The 18915-nt window shown below is 25.3% G+C and overlaps 1 protein-coding gene across 1 annotated transcript in view; it reads left to right on the top strand.

The window, feature by feature from the left end:
- Window positions 1-1222: 1222 nt before the first annotated feature.
- LOC122501990 (protein vestigial) overlaps window positions 1223-18915 on the top strand; it is a 113506-nt gene continuing 95813 nt past the window's right edge. The window contains exon 1 of the mRNA XM_043611815.1: window positions 1223-2359. Within this exon, the coding sequence (XP_043467750.1) occupies window positions 2168-2359 (192 nt within the window). The 5' untranslated portion in view covers window positions 1223-2167. The remainder of the gene's footprint in view (window positions 2360-18915) is intronic.

Here is an 18915-nt window from a genome sequence, read left to right as displayed (position 1 = left end):
TAAAATATTTCTGGTAAAGCATTTTTTGTATAACTTTTACTACTTTTGGATTAAAAGCATCTTAAATTTTTTAAACGTTTCGAAAGTAATGTATTTTTTGCTAAAAGTAGAATTTATTTTTTAAATTTTAAATTAAAAATTTTTTTTTTTTTGAAAAATTTCTGTAAACTTTCTTAACTGTCAAATTTTTTAAAATCTACCTTCAGTTTCTTATTAGAAAAGGACAAACAAAAAAATACCATGAAACTATATTCGCGAAGATATATTTACATTTTTCAATTTGTGTATAATGTGGAGACTTGTGCAATATATTATTTATATGCAAAATATATATTACACTGCAAATAGAAGTATCTTAATTTCATGTATCATACTAAATTATTTAAAAAAACCGAAAATATTCTTTTATCCTAACAAAAATGTCTCTTCTATATTCCAGCAGTATACTCCTTTTGAAAAGATTTCCCACAGATTGTGATCTCGTCAACATTCTCTAGAAAAAAGATAAAAAAAGATATAGAAGATTTTCTGAAACGATTTTCCCGCGAAAAAAGAAGCAAAAGAAGAAAAAAGAAACATCCGCGGAAAACTCGATAAATTCCATGGAAAAGTCAGGTTTGGGAGCAGTGTGCCTCCGAAAATGAAGCTCCACGAAACACGGTGAAACTGTTAATTAAGACTCATTATATGCTCGGTCTGCAAGTGAAGGGGGAGTGGGTGGGTGGGTGAAGACTCTCTCTCTCTCTATTTCTCTCGAAACTTCTGGCATGGATATAGAGGGCCGGATGAGTTTTTGGTTGAGTGGGTGTTTTTGAAAAGGTGGGATGGTTTTAACCCAAGAGAGACAGAGAGAGAGAGAGAGAGTCGCTTCTTAATACGAAAGCGACGATGAGCAGAGCACAACTCTCCTCGGGTTCATTGTGGGATCAATACAGAAGAGAACTCTCGGGTGGCGTAGGAGTGGCAGCATCATTTCATTGGATGCGAACTCTCTGCGAGCCGATTGGCTCACAATGGCACAACCAGGAGGCGTTCCCATGTGGAGCCCTCCGGGTAAATACTAAACTCACCGAACCCAACCTTCACCAGGATAGCAGTTCGACCAGGTTCTTAAAAAGACAACACGGCAAGCGAGAGAGAGAGAGAGAAAGCGCGCGCCTCGAAACTCGCGCTAGAAAAAGAACGTGCGATACCCACACACCAACCAGGGTGACAGCCAGTTGGGGTTCAGTCTGTGTTTGCCTACCAGAGACACATCATCGTAGGATTAAGATATCAACGTGTTCTTTTCTATTTTTTGGATTATACGCCTCACGAATTCTTCTCCACATGTTTAATTAATCGTGTCATTAAAGATTAAGTTCTTGTTAATCAGAATCTTAATCTTGATTTTTCTAAAGTTGAATCGGAGAGAAAGAGAGAGAGAGAGAGAGACCACGTGGAAAAACCTGTTCATACTCCAGTTTGTGTTGATAATCTGAAATCGAATTTACTTCGAGGAAAATCAAAATGTTTTGATTCGCGGAAAGAAGAAACAATAACAGACTTATGCTACTGTGTGTGTAAACAAGTCCATGTGTTTTAGTGCTCGGTTTCCTTAATACAATTTTCGTCTTTGTCAGAATTTTTCCAACAAATAATGCATTGATTTACGCTTATCCCACAAGCGACAAATCGCGAGAAAAAAAAACAAACCTTCGTTATCACTGCTGTATAATTTTTGTCATACGCCACCATTTTGGAGGAAGAAAAAATAGTGATTCGTTGAGTGATTCAAAAAAGAAAAAAGAGCAAGAATTAAGAAAATAGTGATTCTAGTGCAGGAGTGATTCAAAATAGAAAAAGGAGAGAAGGAGACAGCAACAGTAAATAGTGATTCTTTGAGTGATTCAAAAGAAGAAGAAGAGATAATTTTGGAGCAACAGTAAAAAATAGTGATTCGTTGAGTGATTCGAAAGAATAGGAAAGAGATTAATTTTGGAGCAAGAATAAAAAATAGTGATTCGTTGAGTGATTGTAGAAGAAAAGGAGGAAAATAAAGGAAGCAAAGGGATAATTCGCAAAGATAACGAGTGTGGAAGAAATAAACGGTGGTTTCGCGGGTGGTGCAACGTACGGATATACAAGTCGGCAGGCCGGCTCTGGGGTGCCGGGCCCGGGGGGGGTGATGAGCTGTTCCGAGGTTATGTATCAATATTATCCTTACCTCTATCAGAGGCCACCGCCGCCCCCAACCCACCCCCATGCGGCCCCACACCCCCATTCACATGGGAATCCTCATGCTGCCCATCACAGTCCTGCGAGGCCCGCGCCCTTTCAACCCTTCTCGACTTCATCGTCCACTCATCAGTACGACAGGGTGAGTCTTTTTTTGCATTTTCTACTCTTGCTTTTAGTTTAGATTATACTGTCCTAATTTTTAAAATCATTAAAAACAATAAGACCGGTGTAAAAAACGGGTAGTTTAAAAGTGGGACAAAAATGTAGACTTTTATCTACACTTTTGTCCCACTTTTAAACCAACAGTTTTCTTCATTTTTACTTTTTCATTTTTACTCGAGAAGATTGTTAATGATAAATAGGTTGAAATTAGTCAGAATAATCATTACAAATAGTTATGATAACGCTGCAAAAACTGGTGGTTTAATAATGATTTTAAACTCTGGGTGTTTAACACCCAGACGTGCTTACGTTTACTTTTTTATTTTAACATTCTCAAGAGGATTGTTATTCATAAATTGGTTAAAAACATTCTCAAGAGGATTAATAATGATAAATTGGCTAAAATTAATTACAATAATCATTAAAAATAGTAAAAAGTGCACTGAAAAAATGAGTGTTTTAAAAGTGGGACAAAAGTGTAGATTTTTGTCCCATTTTAAACCAGCTGTCTTTTCATTTTTACTGTTGCTTTTTCGTATTAACATTCTCGGGAGGATTGATAATAATAAATTGGTTAAAATTATATTAAAATAATCATTAAAAATAGAAAGAATTACACTCCAAAAACGGGTGTCTTAAAAATGGGACAAAAGTGTAAAAAAAAAAGTGTAAACTTTTGTCCCATTTTTAAGACACCCGTTTTTTCAGTGTAATATCATAATTTAACATTTTTTTTTGTTTGAAACCCAAGCCTGGGTTCTTAACACAAATATTTTTGGAACAATCCAATACAGAATTATTTTTTTCTACACTTGAAAATAATAGAGAGTAAAGAGAGTAAATTTTATACTATTTGTGATGCGTCGCGAAGAAAGGGACAAAGATGCAAAATTTATTTTATTGTAGGTTATGTTTTTTATTTTTAAAGTAAATTTTTATATAAAAATGTAGTCTATTTTTTATATAAAATTATAAATAAAATAAATAATTCTTATAATTTTAATAAAACGAGGGAAAAAAACACTTGGTCGCAATTTGACCTTGATTGTGTCCTTAATTCAAAAAGGTCTAATTAATTTCATGAATTTTTATATTAAAATGTTCTTGAGATGTTAGAGAGAAGAGTTATGTGTAATTAAAAAATGCTTTTAGAAACCTCTATATATATATATATATATATATATATGTAGAAATTATTTTCCGTATATTGCTTTTTCAAATTCTACTTTTACTGAAATATAATTATATTCTTTTTTTTTGCTTTCCACACATGAGCATAATATGTATAATACATCAAAGAAATTAATTATTGAGAGTTTTATTAAAATTAAAGAGAAATAAATTAAAATCTTAATTTATTTTCAAAACAAGAATAATAAATTCAGCCTATCATGTATAAAATACTTTACTGATGTGAAAAGTATAATTTATCTGAAATTTATATTTATTATTTTAAAATTAGAAATCTATTTTATTTATTTAAACAATAAAACTAAAAGGTGAATTTTTAATTATTTATAGTTATTTGTTTCGAAAAATGACATTTATTACTGCTTCTGAAATATTTATTTTATTTTTTTTTTTTTTGAATTAGTTATTATTACCAATTGTTGAAGCAAAAATTAAATTAAGATTTTACTAACAATTAGTCTTTATTTTTAACTTAATTTAATTTTCAATGAAAGAAAAATAAATTTCGAGTGTTCATTTATTAGAAAAAAAAATACAAATTGATTTGTCAATTTTTCAAAGATCATTTATTCATTTTGTCTATTTGATGATGCATCTCAGGGACTTTTTCCATTTGAAAATTTTTTCGAATCTGACGAAGCAAATCAGATTAACGCCTATCGAAGAATAATCAATCACAATCTCCTTTTTCTGGCAGGTACAATCGTAGATTATGACATTATACATAATGGTTCCTTTTTCTTCTATATTCATAAATCATTTGACATATAGTCATTGTCCATTTTATTTTGAAGGTGATTGGAATTCGATACTTCTGTATTTCTCATGTTGTATAATATATAAAAGTCAAGGACAAAACTTAAGAAATTTGATTTTTGGCGGTAAATATATTTCTATGATTTGTTTTCCTCTTTTCTAATTAAACATATTTAAATATTAATTGTATATTATTAACGCGAGGATAATTATAATTCAATGATTTTATAATCAATGTATAATATATTTATATTTATACATGTGAAGAAGCGCAAACTTGCGCAGTTTATTTTATGAGTCAATTTGGGAAGAATTCGATAATTTTAATAACAAGGTATTTTGATGATGGAATATAATTTTAATGATGTCCATTCCTTTTCTATGTTTGATTTGTAAAAGATCATGTTTTCTGTGGCTTTTAAAGTCGCAATGTAAAAACAGAAGCGTTTAAAGATCCGGCGGTGTCGGGTCTCTCTCTCGAAAGAATTCGAAACATTCTCTCTCTTTTTACTAATAAATTGTCTTGAATTTCTAAAACCTGAATAAGAATCTTTGTGGGGGTGGGGAGAGACCATGTGAAAACGAGTTAAAAACACTGACCTCACTTTAACAAACTCCAAAATATTAGGGGATTACTCGATTTTTAAATAATGGATTTGAGAAAAAATTTTTAACGTTCAAAAGAAGGAAATATTTTTCTTTATAAATATTTCTATAAATTTTTCTTACTTAAGGAAATTTGAAAAAGAAGTCTTCAAGTTTTTATAACGCATTTGAATACAAAATTATAAATTTGTTATGGGTAACATTTTACTAAATCTAAAATTCAACGAATATATTTTAATTTTTAATGCGACAAAAAAGCGTGATTTTTATTCAAATGCAACTTTTTATTCTTTGAAATGTTGATAATAGAATTCTTTACGCTGAGTAAACAATATATTTGAATCAAACATAATAAAACAATACAAAAATTATTTTTGGTAGTCAAAAATTATTTTTGTAGTCAAAAATTAGTTTTATATTGAACATAATAATTTTGATTCAATACATAATAAGTTTGATTCAATTAAAATTACGTTTAATTCAATTATAAAATATATTTAATTCAAACATATTTTTCTGTTGGTATAAAATGTAAATTATTTCGATTTTTATAGCATAAAAAATATCTATAGACAAATTTTTAAAAAATTAATTTTGAATGATTTTTCTAATTAAATTTTCAAAATATACAATTAAGAAGATTGAATTTTTGTTAAATTTAATTGAAAATAATTGATTTTTTCAAGTATTTTATTACAATTTTCGATGATCAACTTTTGAAGAATTTTTGTTGCAAATTTTGAAAATAATTAAATTCTCAAAAATTTTAATGAAACATCCTCAAGTGTAATTTAAGAAGTTTTTTTTTTTTTTTTTTTTTTTTTCTTAAATGACTTGAGGCTTGGCCAACTGTCAGAACACACACTCTTATATACCAACTTGATTTTGCGTTTCTACAGAACGACTTTGAGGTTAGGAGTACTCGCATTTGCCTGGACCACCCGTCTAAATGGGTTTTCTCGCCAGTGGAGAGGGAAACTGTAGAAAACCTCTCCGAGTACAACCGGTTTATCGACAGTCGAATTCTAATGGTGTGTACCGGACAATAATCGACGGTGCACATCATTATACTTCGACGTCAAACCTCCCGCTCAGATTATCTCACGTGCCGGAAAAATCCCAGGCTAATGGGCGCGAACCAAGTACCCTTGATCCGCCCACCGAGCCAGGCACTTATCCGACCGAGCTAATCTGTCGGTCAATTTAAGAAGTTCAATTATTTTCGAAAATTTACATTAGAATATTTTTAAAAAAGAACACCAATAACGTCGTTTTTAAATAAATATTTAATCATTATTATTTTTCTATAGGAAATGAGATTCTCAAATTAAAATTTTAATTTTAATTTTTTAAAATTCAATATAAATAATATGAGAAAAGGAAAAATTCAGGGTTTTTTTTTGTATTAAAAGTACTGGAAAAAATTAAACTTTTAGAATTCATAAGAAAATTCTGATTTCTAGAAAATTCTTTGTAAAATTCAATTATTTTCAAAAATAAAAAAAATTTATCACAAAAATTCAATTATTTTCAAACGTAATAAAATTCTTTGCAGAAATTCAATTTTAATTAGAAATTTTTTATTAGAATTTTTTTTTTAAATTATCCTCAAGATTTCAATTACTTTAAAAATAGGTACTAAAATTCTTTGCCAAAATTCAATTATTTGTTTTATCATAATTATTTAAGATTCAATTATCTTCGAACAAAAGAAAATAAAATTCTTTAAGAATTTGATTTATTTTTAAAATATTTTTCAAAAATTCAATTATTTTAAAAGATTTGACCAAATTTCAATTGTTTGGAAATTTTTAAGTTGTATATAAATAAAAAACTATATTATCTTTCAAAAATTATTAAAAAATATTTTTTAAAAATTATTTTTAAGAATTTCTTTATTATAATTTAAAAATATATATAACTGACTACTAACTACTGACTTTTTTTATATTTAAAAATATTATACCTCAATAACTAATTAAAAAAAAATGGACCGTTACAGTTTAAAATAGTATAAAAAATAGAATTTTTGAATTTAAATAATTTAATTCTCGAAGAACATTTTGAAAATTATTAATTTTAATTAATTTGGAGATAAAGTTTAGTTTGAAATTTGTAGAAAATAATTGAATTTTGGAAAAGTAATATTTTTAGTTTTACTAATAAAATAGTTAATAATAACCAATTATTAGTTACATTCAGTTTTAGTTTATGTTAATGGAACTAAAAATTTTTGTTAACTAAATGAATCATTTATTTACTTATAGTAATTAATTAATTTCTATTATTTATTACTTAGTTTCTAATAATAATTCCTTATTTTCTACTAATAATTATTTACTTTTTACTAATAATTATTTACTTTCTACTACTAATTAGTTATTTTCTACTATAGTAGTCAGTTATTTTCTAATAATAATTCGTTATTATCTACTAATAATTATTTACTTTCTACTAATAATTAATTTTTTCTTACTAATAATTAGTTATTTTCTACTAATAATTAGTTTTTTTTTAATTGCTAAGGCTAAAAGTCAGCTAAAAATTTACTAAAAATTAGTTATTTTTACTAATTGTTGCAGCAAAAAGTTAGTGAAGAATTTACTAACTAATTATTTTTGATTGAATTCAATTTTTGATGAAAGAAACATAAAATTCAAGAGTCCCAATGGGAAATGCCAGTGTAGTGCCGATGTTCACCACTGGCTTAGTACTCAGACGATTGTTCGGCGTATTCTAGCCGAGCCTCGACAATTAGTGCTGGCGCAGTACAGAATTTTTGTTCCGCCAAAGCTTGGACAAGCCACGGCGGCAAGTGCTGGCTGAGTATAGAAAAATTGTTCACAACGCTCTTTGCCAACACTGATTTTTTGACATAAACTTGAAAAAAATTATAAAAAAAGTTTATAAATGTTTATAAATATAAATTTATTGAAAAAAATCAATATTTTACTTTTCAGTTGTTCATTTTTTATTCTTATTACATTTAATAATAACAATTTAACACAATTGTCTAATTTTGTAAATAATAAATTATTTAAACAAATTAAAATTATAAACAAAATTTAAACTTTAATCTCAATAATAATTTAGTTCCTATTAAAATACTATTATACTTCTTACTATGAATAAAAAAGTATTAAAAAATTACCACGTAATTTAAGAATTACGTAAAATGTTAAATGCAATAAATAAAGTAATTTAATTTAATTATTAAAAATTTAGTTTAACTTATTTTACTTCAATTTATTATTTCTAACGTATCCCTATTTTTTTCTCATCTTTGACTCAATAATTGTATGTCTGAATGATACTGAGATATTAATACTTTACTGTACACACGTGTCGTTAGCATAGTGGTTAGAGCGTTAGTCTGTTAGTCCGTAGGTCGTAGGTTCGATTCCCCCCGTCAGCAATTTTGTTTATTTTCATAGGTTTGCGATATTTCTAGATTCCAATCGTTAGGTACTAAAATATGAAAATCTAATGCACACTTACTGTAATTGTTTATTGTTTAATTTTTAAATGTTATAAACAATTTTTTTCTACTTCATTTACTATATTCATTGTTAGTCTCCTTCTTTAATACAATTTCTTTAAGAAGAGAAATATTTTATGAATAATAACTATTTATTAATATTATTTACCATTTTGTTGTTAAATTATTTATAATTATGAATTTACGATTAATTAATAACAATACGGCATTTATTGCGGCAATATTCTCAGCCAGCACTGGTCCAGTGCTGCGCCAGCGCTGTCTGGCAGCACTGACAGACAGTACTTCGGCAGCGCCGGACGGCGTTATCATCCCAGTGCCATGCCAGTGCTGGCTCTCAGCCTTGCCGCCAGTGCTGCCAGTGCTGGCGCAGTACTACGCCAGTTGTAAATTTCCCATTGGGGTTTATTGATTTAAAAAAAATGGAAATTGATTTGTAAATTTGGAATCAAACCTTAACATAACTTTTTTCTAATAAATAGACAGTTACAGTTATAAAAAATTGATTTTTTGTAGTTAAATAATTCAAATATTCTCGAAAATCTTTCAGAAAGTTAATAAAAATATTTGATTCCTTTAGTTAAAAATTGTAGAAAATAATTAAATTTTAAAAGGATTGTAGTTGTAATTTTTAGAAATTGTTTTTCAAAAGATTTTAAAGTGTCATTTTTTAAATTTTATTTCCCATGGAAAAACAAATAAGTATTTAAATTTTATTCAAACAAAATTTTTGAATTTCTGAATAATTGAATTTAGAAATCAGTGAAATACAAATTGCACAGTTTTTCTAAGGATATCAAATTGAGACAAAAAATATATCAAAAGTGTTGCATCTCAATGCAACACTTTTGATATATTTTTTGTCTCAATTTGATATCATTAGAAAAACTGCAATTTTTTAATAAATTATATTTTAAATATGTGATGAAAAACCAACTTTTTAGTATTAATCTCGTACGAGATTTTTTTTAAGAAAAAATTTTTATATGCGTTGCTCAGTACCGCACAATAAATATAGTGAAGATTAATAGAAAAATATTCCGCAAAAGGGACGTTGAAAATATTTTCTCTCTTGTGTTCTATAAATTTTTCTCTCATATATATATATATAAAATCGCATATTCGAAAGCGTTAAAGACTAATTAATTAGATGTATTTTCAAGTTAATGAGGTTTCTTGAAATAATATATTTAACACCGTCAGATTGTTTACAAACACTCGCGCATAAGAAAGTGCCGTGAAACATTTCAGTTACGGCGTGGCAAATACCTCGCTTACCAGTTGTCATCTTGAAATAGTTTTGTATGGGTCTTAGGAAAGTTAGTCGTTAGTGTGAGGGTTCGAGAGAGAGGAGCTGTGTGTCATTTTAATATGTCTGGTAGGAGGTCAGGCGTGCCCCTGGCGTTCGTGCACCCATCCGTGCTCCTGCTCACCAGGGTGTTGAGTGCCGTTTTGTACTTACCGGTATCTTCCCGGTTTTAGTCTTTCTTCTTTTCTTCTTTTCTCTTTCTTTTTTATTTCCTTTTATTCTCATTTTTCTCTTTTTTAGTTCTTTTTATTCCTCATAAATAATAAAATTTTTCATAGGACTTTAATTATTTCTAAAAACAATTTTAAATAAATTCCTCGAAAAATGTAATTATTTATCCATTTTCAAAAATTGAATGCAAGAATTCAATTAAATTTTACAAATAATGAAATTTATTTTTCTTTTTTTATTCATTATTTTCCCCCTTTTTTTAATTCCTTATTTTTCTCTTTTTTCTTGTTTATTTTTATATTTTTTCTTGTTTATTTTTCCCTTTTTTCTTCTTTATCTCTCTCCTTTTTTCCTGCTTATTTATGCCTTTTATATCTTCCTTTCTCTCACTTCACGGTCATTCTTCCTCTCCAACATATAGCGCGAGCACGCCTCTCGAATTTATTCGCCCTTCCATCGTCGGACACTTGCCTCAGCCAGAATTAAAAGCCCTTGTGCAGTTGATTTAAGTCCAAGGAGTCGAAAGACTCGAGCTCCTGCCACTGCAAAACTTTACTGGTATTAATTTCAAATTAAGAGAGGAGAGAGAGACTTGCGTTGCCATGGCAACACGATGAGAAATACCGGAAAAACTCAAAAGGCTTTGCCGCAAAAAAAATTTTCTTTTTTATACTATTTTGTATTCAAAACAGAAAGAGAGAAAGAGAGAGAAAGATTTTAACTTGGGAATTTATTATTATCAACTTTTTGTGACTAAAGAAATGAAAAAGATGTAATTCTTTGTAAAATTCAATTATTTACAAAAATAACAAAATTTTATCACAAAAATTCAATTATTTTCAAAAGTAATCAAATTTGTTTGCGGAAATTCAATTATTAAAAATTTTTTCTTTAAATTATCGTCTAAATTTCAATTATCTTAAAAATACTAAAATTCTTTGCCAAAATTCAATTATTTTTAAAAAATTTCATAAAATTCTTCACAAGAATTAACTCTTAACATGAATCCTAAATAAGTCAATTATTTTCCAAAATTTTAATCAATATCTTCACAAAAATTCAATTATTTTCAAAAATTTTAATTAAAACCTTGCAAAATTTCAATTACTTTCCAAAAATTTCATAAAATTCTTGTCAAAGTTTAAATTATTTTCAAAAAGTTTCATAAAATTCTTCTTAGAATTCAATTATCTTCAAAATTAATAAACTCCTAACATAAATCCTAAATAATTCAATTATTTTCAAAAGTTTTAATAAAATTTGTTGCAAAAATTCAATTACATATTTACAAAAGCTTTAATCAAATTCTTAGCAAAATTTCAATTATTTTCAAAAAATTTTCTTAAAATTCTTCCCAAGAATTCAATTATTTTTAAAATATTAAACTCTTAACATAAATTCGAAATAATTCAATTATTTTCCAAAATTTTAATTAAATTCTTGGCAAAATTTCAATTACTTTCCAAAAAATTCATAAAATTCTTGTCAAAATTTCAATTATTTTCAAAAAGCTTCATAAAATTATTCCCAAGAATTCAATTATCTTAAAATTAATAAACTCCTAACATAAATCCGAAATAATTCAATTATTTACAAAAGTTTTAATCAAATTCTTTACAAAATTTCAATTATTTTCAAAAATTTTAATTAAATTCTTGGTAAAATTTCAATTACTTTCAAAAAATTTAATAACATTCTCACCAAGAATTCAATTATCTTAAAAGTAATAAAATTCTTTTGCAGAAATTTAATTAATATAAAAATATTAATTGAACTTTTGACATGAATCCAAAAAAATTCAATTATTTTTAAAAATTTTAAATAAATTCTTGTCAAAATTTCAATTATTTTCAAAACATTTCATAAAATTGTTCCCAAGAATTCAATTATTTTTAAAAGTATAATAAAATTTTTCGAAGAATTCAATTATTTTTAAAAACAATAAACTCTAAACATGAATCCTATAAATAATTCAATTATTTTCCAAAATTCTTCACAAAATTTCAATTATTTTCAAAATATAAAATATAATATAAAATTTTGTAAAAAATTTCTCAAAATTAAAAAAAAAAATTATAAAATTCTTTGCAAACATTCAATTATGTTATTATAAATAATTACATTTTCACAGGAATTCAATTATTTAAAAATACCCAATTTTTATAAAATTTTTCAAAAAATCAATTATTTAAAAAGTTTATATTATAAAATTCTTCGCAAGAATTAAATTATTTTTTATAAATAATAAGATTCTTCACAAGGAATTCAATTATTTTTAAAAATGTTAATAAAATTTGTTGCAAAAATTTAATTATGTTCCAAAATTTTAATTAAATTCTTGTCAAAATTTCAATTATTTTCAAAAAATTTCATAAAATTCATCCCAAGAATTCAATTATTTTAAAAATAATAAACTCTTAACATAAATTCGCAATAATTTAATTATTTTCCAAAATTTTAATAAAATTCTGCAAAAAATTTCAATTATTTTGCAAAATTTTAATTAAATTCTTGGTGAAATTTCAATTACTTTCAAAAAACTTCATAAAATTTCCACCAAGAATTCAATTATCTTGAAAATTTAGTTAATATAAAAAGATTAATTAAACTTTTGATATGAATTCTAAATAATTCATTTAAATTCAAAAATTTTAATTAAATTGTTGTCAAAAATTCCAATGATTTTCAAAAATATTCTTCAATATCTATTTTCAATATTATTTCAATATCTACTATTTTCATAAAATTTTAGATAATAATTGAATATTAAAAGCATTATAGCATTTAAAAATTCTCAAAATGAACTTTTTTCAAAATTATTAAAAATAATTGATTTAAAGATGATTTTTAGATAAAAATTCTAGAAATTAATAATTGAATTAAAATGATGAAAATAATTTTGAAATAATAATAAAATAATTTTGAGTGAATCACAATATTCTTTAGGGTCAGGGAAAAAGATAAATTTTGAATTGGTAAATTTGACTAATAAATAGTAATTTCTACTAATTTATTAGTAAAATTTATTAATTCATAAGCAACAGTTCAGTGATTAGTAAGTTAGTAAAAATTTTTACTAATTAAAATTTAAAGTTCAGATCTTGTGTAGAATTGAAATTGTCATATTCGTCAAACAGCTAATACATTTCGAATAATTTGAATTATTCAAAAATTTACTCAAACTTGACAACGTAAATAATGCTTTCAACCTTGAAAAGTATATATTCTCTGAAACAATGAGTTTATTCTACTGGATGAATTTTAAACTTGACAGTCGCACTAATGTATATAATGTGGATCATTGCCAAAAGTGTGTACATTTTGTACATCTTACTTTGGCGCCACAACTTCTTTTTATTTTTAGAATTATCTTGCAAAATTGCACATATACTTTATATATATTATATTCTAATTTATTTCTCAACAGGTCGATTTTAGGTGAGCGCTGAAATTCAAATCTGCGTTATAATAAATATATTGAGAGCTAAAATTCAAATCTGCGTTATAATATAAAAATATAATTGAGAAGAAAAGAATATCCTTAGGATAATTAATTTTGAAATATATGACAAAATAAAATAAAAAAAAAAGTTTGATAGTTTTAGAAGCAATTAATTCTGACTGATTGTCGCGATAAAAGAAAAAAGGTGAATTAACCCAAGAAAGGATGGTTTTAAAATCTTTTTCAATAGAATTTTTATAGACTGAAATAAAGTCGTCGCGCGAGTAAAAAGAGCTGGCGACTTACTGATTTTGGAGCCGATCATAAATTAAGATTCAAAGAGATATAGTCTCGTTTGGAAATCATTATATGATCCAAACGTTGCGGACGATGCTGTGAAGTAATATCGTCAACGGTGTTGTCTTTGGGGCGTTATTATGGGTTGAATCGATGAATTGATTCGGTGATTCCAAGTTTTATGTATGTATGTATGTATGTATATTTTATTTCCTTTTCTTCTTTGGTTTTTTTTTTTTTTTTATTTTTTTTATTTTTTTTTATTTTTGTATCTTAAACTTCCCACTCTTTTTCTCCTGGGAACCGTGAGAAAGCGGATCGATTCACCCAGGTTTTTTTTTAAAGCGGAGACTCGGCAGGATATAGGTATATTTGCCAACGTGGAGCGAAGTACGCATGGCTATTAATTCCGAGTCCGGAGGACACCGGTCAGCGGCAAAGAAGCAAAATGACCGGCGGGTCAGGTCCTAAATAAAAGGAAGGAACGTTTAAATAAAAGTAAACTCTTGTCGCCGGCCGCACCGCGAAGCGATCTCGTTGCCTTTTCTTTTTCCTCATCTTCGAGCAAAAGCTGAACTCCAACCTGCTGCGGTTTATAAAAAAAAAAACAAATCACTTTTCTTACTTGAAAAAATTAATACTTTTTTCGTTTTTGCTTTTCGTTTTTGAATCACATATGGAAATATTTCTATTTGCAGGCTTTGTACTCATCTATTAAAACCTACTATTTTATACATTTTTTACAATTTTTTTTTTGAATCAAAAATACAGCCGAATGTAAACAAACCATTATAACTATTATATTATTTGCTAATATTTGGATAAATTTGAATAAATTAGATTTATGACACTAAAAGCTACTTTTTTCCATGTTAGACAATTTGCACTACTCAAAAATTTTAATAAATTTCTTAGAAACTATTCAAAAAAATTTAATAAAATTCTTTCAAACGATTCAATTATTTTTCAACAAATTTTAATAAAATTCTTTCAAACGATTAAATTATTTTCAAAAAAATTTTCGAAATTCAATTATTTTTAATATCTGCCATTTTTATAAAAAAATTACCCAAAATAGAAAAAAATTATAAAATTCTTTGCAAACATTAAATTATGTTATTATAAATAATTACATTTTCACAGGAATTCAATTATTTAAAAAAATACAATTTTTAAAAAATTTTTCAAAAAATCAATTATTTAAAAAGTTTAATATAAAATTCTTCGCAAGAATTCCATTATTTTTATAAATAATAAGATTCTTCATAATAAGGAATTCAATTATTTTTAAAAATGTTAATAAAATTCGTTGGAAAAATTCAATTATTTTCCAAAATTTTAATCAAATTCTTAGCAAAATTTAAATTATTTTCAAAAAATGTCTTAAAATTTTTCCCAAGAATTCAATTATTTTAAAAATTAATAAACTCTTAACATGAATTTGAAATAATTCAATTATTTTTCAAAATTTTAATTAAATTCTTGCCAAAATTTCAATTATTTTTGAATAATTTCTTTAAATTCTTCCCAAGAATTTAATTATATTAAAAATGATAAACGCTTAACATAAATTATAAATAATTAAAATATTTTTAAAAGTTTCAATTATTTTCAAAAAATTTCGTAAAATTCTTCCCAAGAATTTAATTATTTTTATATATAATAAAATTCTCATGATTTCAATTATTTTTTTTAAAAATGTTAATAAAATTCGTTGCAAAAATTCAATTATTTTCATAACTAATAAAATTTTAATAAAATATTCTTCAAAAGAATTCAATTATTTAAAAAAAAAATTGTTAATTGTTTACTAGAATTTAAAAATTATTTAAATACATTTTTAATTAAATTTCTTGAAAGAATTTAATTATTTGTAAAATTTTTTATAAAATTCTTATCAATTAAATTATTTTCAACAAATTTTAATAAAATTCTTCGTAGGAAATTAATTGATTTCAAAAATTTGTCGAAATTCAATTATTTTCAATAGTTGTAAAATTCTTTGGAAAAATTCAATGATTTTTAACAAGTTTAACAAAATTTTTTAATAGAATTTACTTATTTTTAAAAATTGTGATAAAATCTTTAGAAGAATTCTGTTATTTTAAAAAATTGTAATAAATTTCTTTATAAGAATTAACTTTTAAGAAACATTAAATCACTCAATAAATTATTTATTTTTGTACTTAAATAATTGAATTCCTGAAGAACTTTCTAATAAAATTAGATTTAAAAATGAATTTCAGTAAAAATTTTAGATAATAATTGAATATTAAAAGTATAATAGCGTGAATTTTTAGAAATAATTGAATTTTGAATAGGTTTTTAAATTTTAATCTTTGAAAGATTTAATTTTTGTAAAACTGTAATAATATTTTAATTTTTTTCTTGAAATAAAATGATTAATCTTTGAATAATTTTATTAAAAAAATTTCAGCAAAAAAAAATAATTGAATTTTGGAAGAATTGTAGTTGTAATTTTTAGAAATAGTTAAATTTCAAAAAGCCTTTACGCATTGAAATCATTTAAAATATTTTAATTCCTGTGGAGAAGTAAATATAGGTAGTTAAATATTTATTTGAAAAAAATTATTTTGTTTTTGAATGTAATTTAATTCAGAAGTTATTAAGAAATTAAGTCGTTAAATTTAATTTTTCTTTAGCTACTTTTTTACTATTTTTTTCAGTCTTAAAGCTACTTTTACTTTTTAAAAATTAATTATCGAGTACGAAGCCTGTATTTGAATTTTTAATTTCACGCTGTTTTCTTAATTTTTCTAAAGATATCAAAATGAGGCAAAAAATTTATCAAAATTGCAATCAATTTTAAATTAAAAATTAAAAATTTTCTGTTCTAATTTAAATTGAGTGTAACAAAATTGTGAAAAGTCATAATATCAGATTAAATTATTTGACACAAACAAATATTTATTTGACATTCGGTAATGGTTTATTTGAATCAAATAAATTCTTTTCTCTCAGTGAAAGGCTCACACTTAAAGTAACTTTAAAAGAAATTCATACGTCTGAAAAGAGGTTTTTTCTTCTTTTTTAAAAAGAGGGATGCGAAAGGTCTCACAAACAAAGTGAGCGAAACGGCACGGGCCAATTCTTTTCATTTTTAGCAAAGAGTTCGAACTTTTTTTTTTTTTAAACGAAGAAGAAGAAAAAAGTGTCGAAAACTTTGAAACTTTGCGTTAAAGAAAAAGAAGAGAAAGAGAAATAATAGAGGGAAGAAAACAAAACTGTAAAACGGTTGTTGTAGAGGGTAATCTTTCATGTTCCATCTCTTTTACGCACATTTGGAACGAAAACTTCACCCAATAAAGTCATAAACAGTTTACTGTCTTGAGAATTCTGTGCGGGACGTTAAAGATTGAAAGAACAGGAAAGTGAGAAACGAGAGGAGAGTTAAAAGCTAATGATGTGTGATTGCTTACGTGTTTTTTTTCTAAAAGGGAAAACGGAATTTTATCTATAAGGATTATGGTCGAATAGAAGTTTTATTGCTTATACAGGATTCAGTAATCTACTGTGCTTTCAAAAAATTGTTTTATGAATCATCCTTGTACACTGAAATCGTAATTTAATATAAGCTTTCATTACATTTTATTTTTTAGCACTAGCAATAGGATTAGCAGTTAAATCAGCTATTGAACTAGCAGTTAAATCTGCAACTTTTCTAGTTGGAAATTTTAAATAAGGCAAAAAAAGGCAAATTTTCCCTTTAATAGGAATTCGGTTTTTGTTTTCTGCATTATCGACAATTTGGTAAATAATTTCTCTGGTAAAATGTACATTTCGATAAAATGGAGAAATAGAGGAATATATACGAAATTGATGAAATGAATCATATAAGAAGCAATTACTAAAGAAGATGCACGACTTTCAATTCACTCTTTAACGATGCAATTTGCGGCATCCTTTGCTTGATCAACCTGATAAACAACATAATTAGAGATTTTAATTCGCCATCATTTTCTTAATTGCATAAGACCCGAGAGGTGTAATTTACAAGCTTTAGACACATTATATGTAATACTGGAAGGGAATCTTGGTGACAATGTTAAAGCACTTTGTAGCTAGGAATCATGCTCTATGCTGTATACTATACTAAACTGTATAGTATACTAAACTATGCTATACTGAATTGTACTAAACTATGCTATACTATAGTACACTATACCAGGGTTGCCACAAAAATTTAATTTTTTTCCCTGACTTTTCCCTGATTTCCAGACTTTTTCCTCACTGATTTTTACTTTTTCCCTGACCGTGAAGGATATTTTCTAAAACTTATTAACAAAATTCATCGACACAATTCTATTATTTTTATAAATATAAATAGTAAAATTCTTCTCAGGAATTCAATTATTTTTCAATACAATATCAATAAAACTTCTCGAAATGATTCAATTATTTTTAAAACTCGTAAGAAAATTTTTTTAATGAATAAAATTATTTTCATAAATAATAAAAAGCTTCAAAGTATTTCAATTATTTAAAAAAATGTAATAGAAGTTCGTTTACAAGAATTCAATTATTTTCATAAATAATAAAAAGCTTTACAGGATTTCAATTATTTAAAAAAATGTAATAAAATTCTTCACAGGATTTCAATTATTTGAAAAAAATATAATAAAAGTTCGTTAAAAGAATTCTACTATTCTTCTAATTAATAAAATTCTTCACAGGATTTTAATTATTTTTAATACAATTTTAAGTAAATTCTTCGAAAAATGTAATTATTTTCAAAAATTCAATCAAAGATTTCAATTTAAACCATTTTGGAAATTCAATTTTTTGTTAAAATTCACGCTATAATGCTTTTAACATTCAATTATAAATTAAAATTTTAACTGAAATTCATTATCAATTTTTATTCGAAAATTTTTTGAGAATTCAATTATTAAGTCGAAAGATAAATAATTTATTAAAAAATTGAATATTTCTTAAAATTTAATTTTTATGAAGAATTTTATCAAAATTTTTTTAAATAATTAAATTCTTTCGGCGAATTTAAAAAGTAATTTTAAGAATAAATGCAATTTTCTATTAAATTATTTAAAATTGTATAAAAATAATTTAAATTCTGCGATGAGTTCTGCTATTTATGAAAATAAATGAATTCTTGTGAACAATTTTATTCAAATTTTTTTAAATAATTGAATTTCTCAGAATTTTAATAATTTATTTTTTAAATAATTGAATTGCTATAAAAAATTTTAATTTTAAAAAGAATTGAATTCTTGGGAAGAGCTT

The sequence above is a fragment of the Leptopilina heterotoma genome, unplaced genomic scaffold (assembly GCF_015476425.1).
Source record: "Leptopilina heterotoma isolate Lh14 unplaced genomic scaffold, ASM1547642v1 Lhet_22, whole genome shotgun sequence".
NCBI lineage: Eukaryota > Metazoa > Arthropoda > Insecta > Hymenoptera > Figitidae > Leptopilina > Leptopilina heterotoma.
Note: the sequence above shows the minus strand (reverse complement) of the source record. Positions and strands in the feature narration are given on the sequence as shown.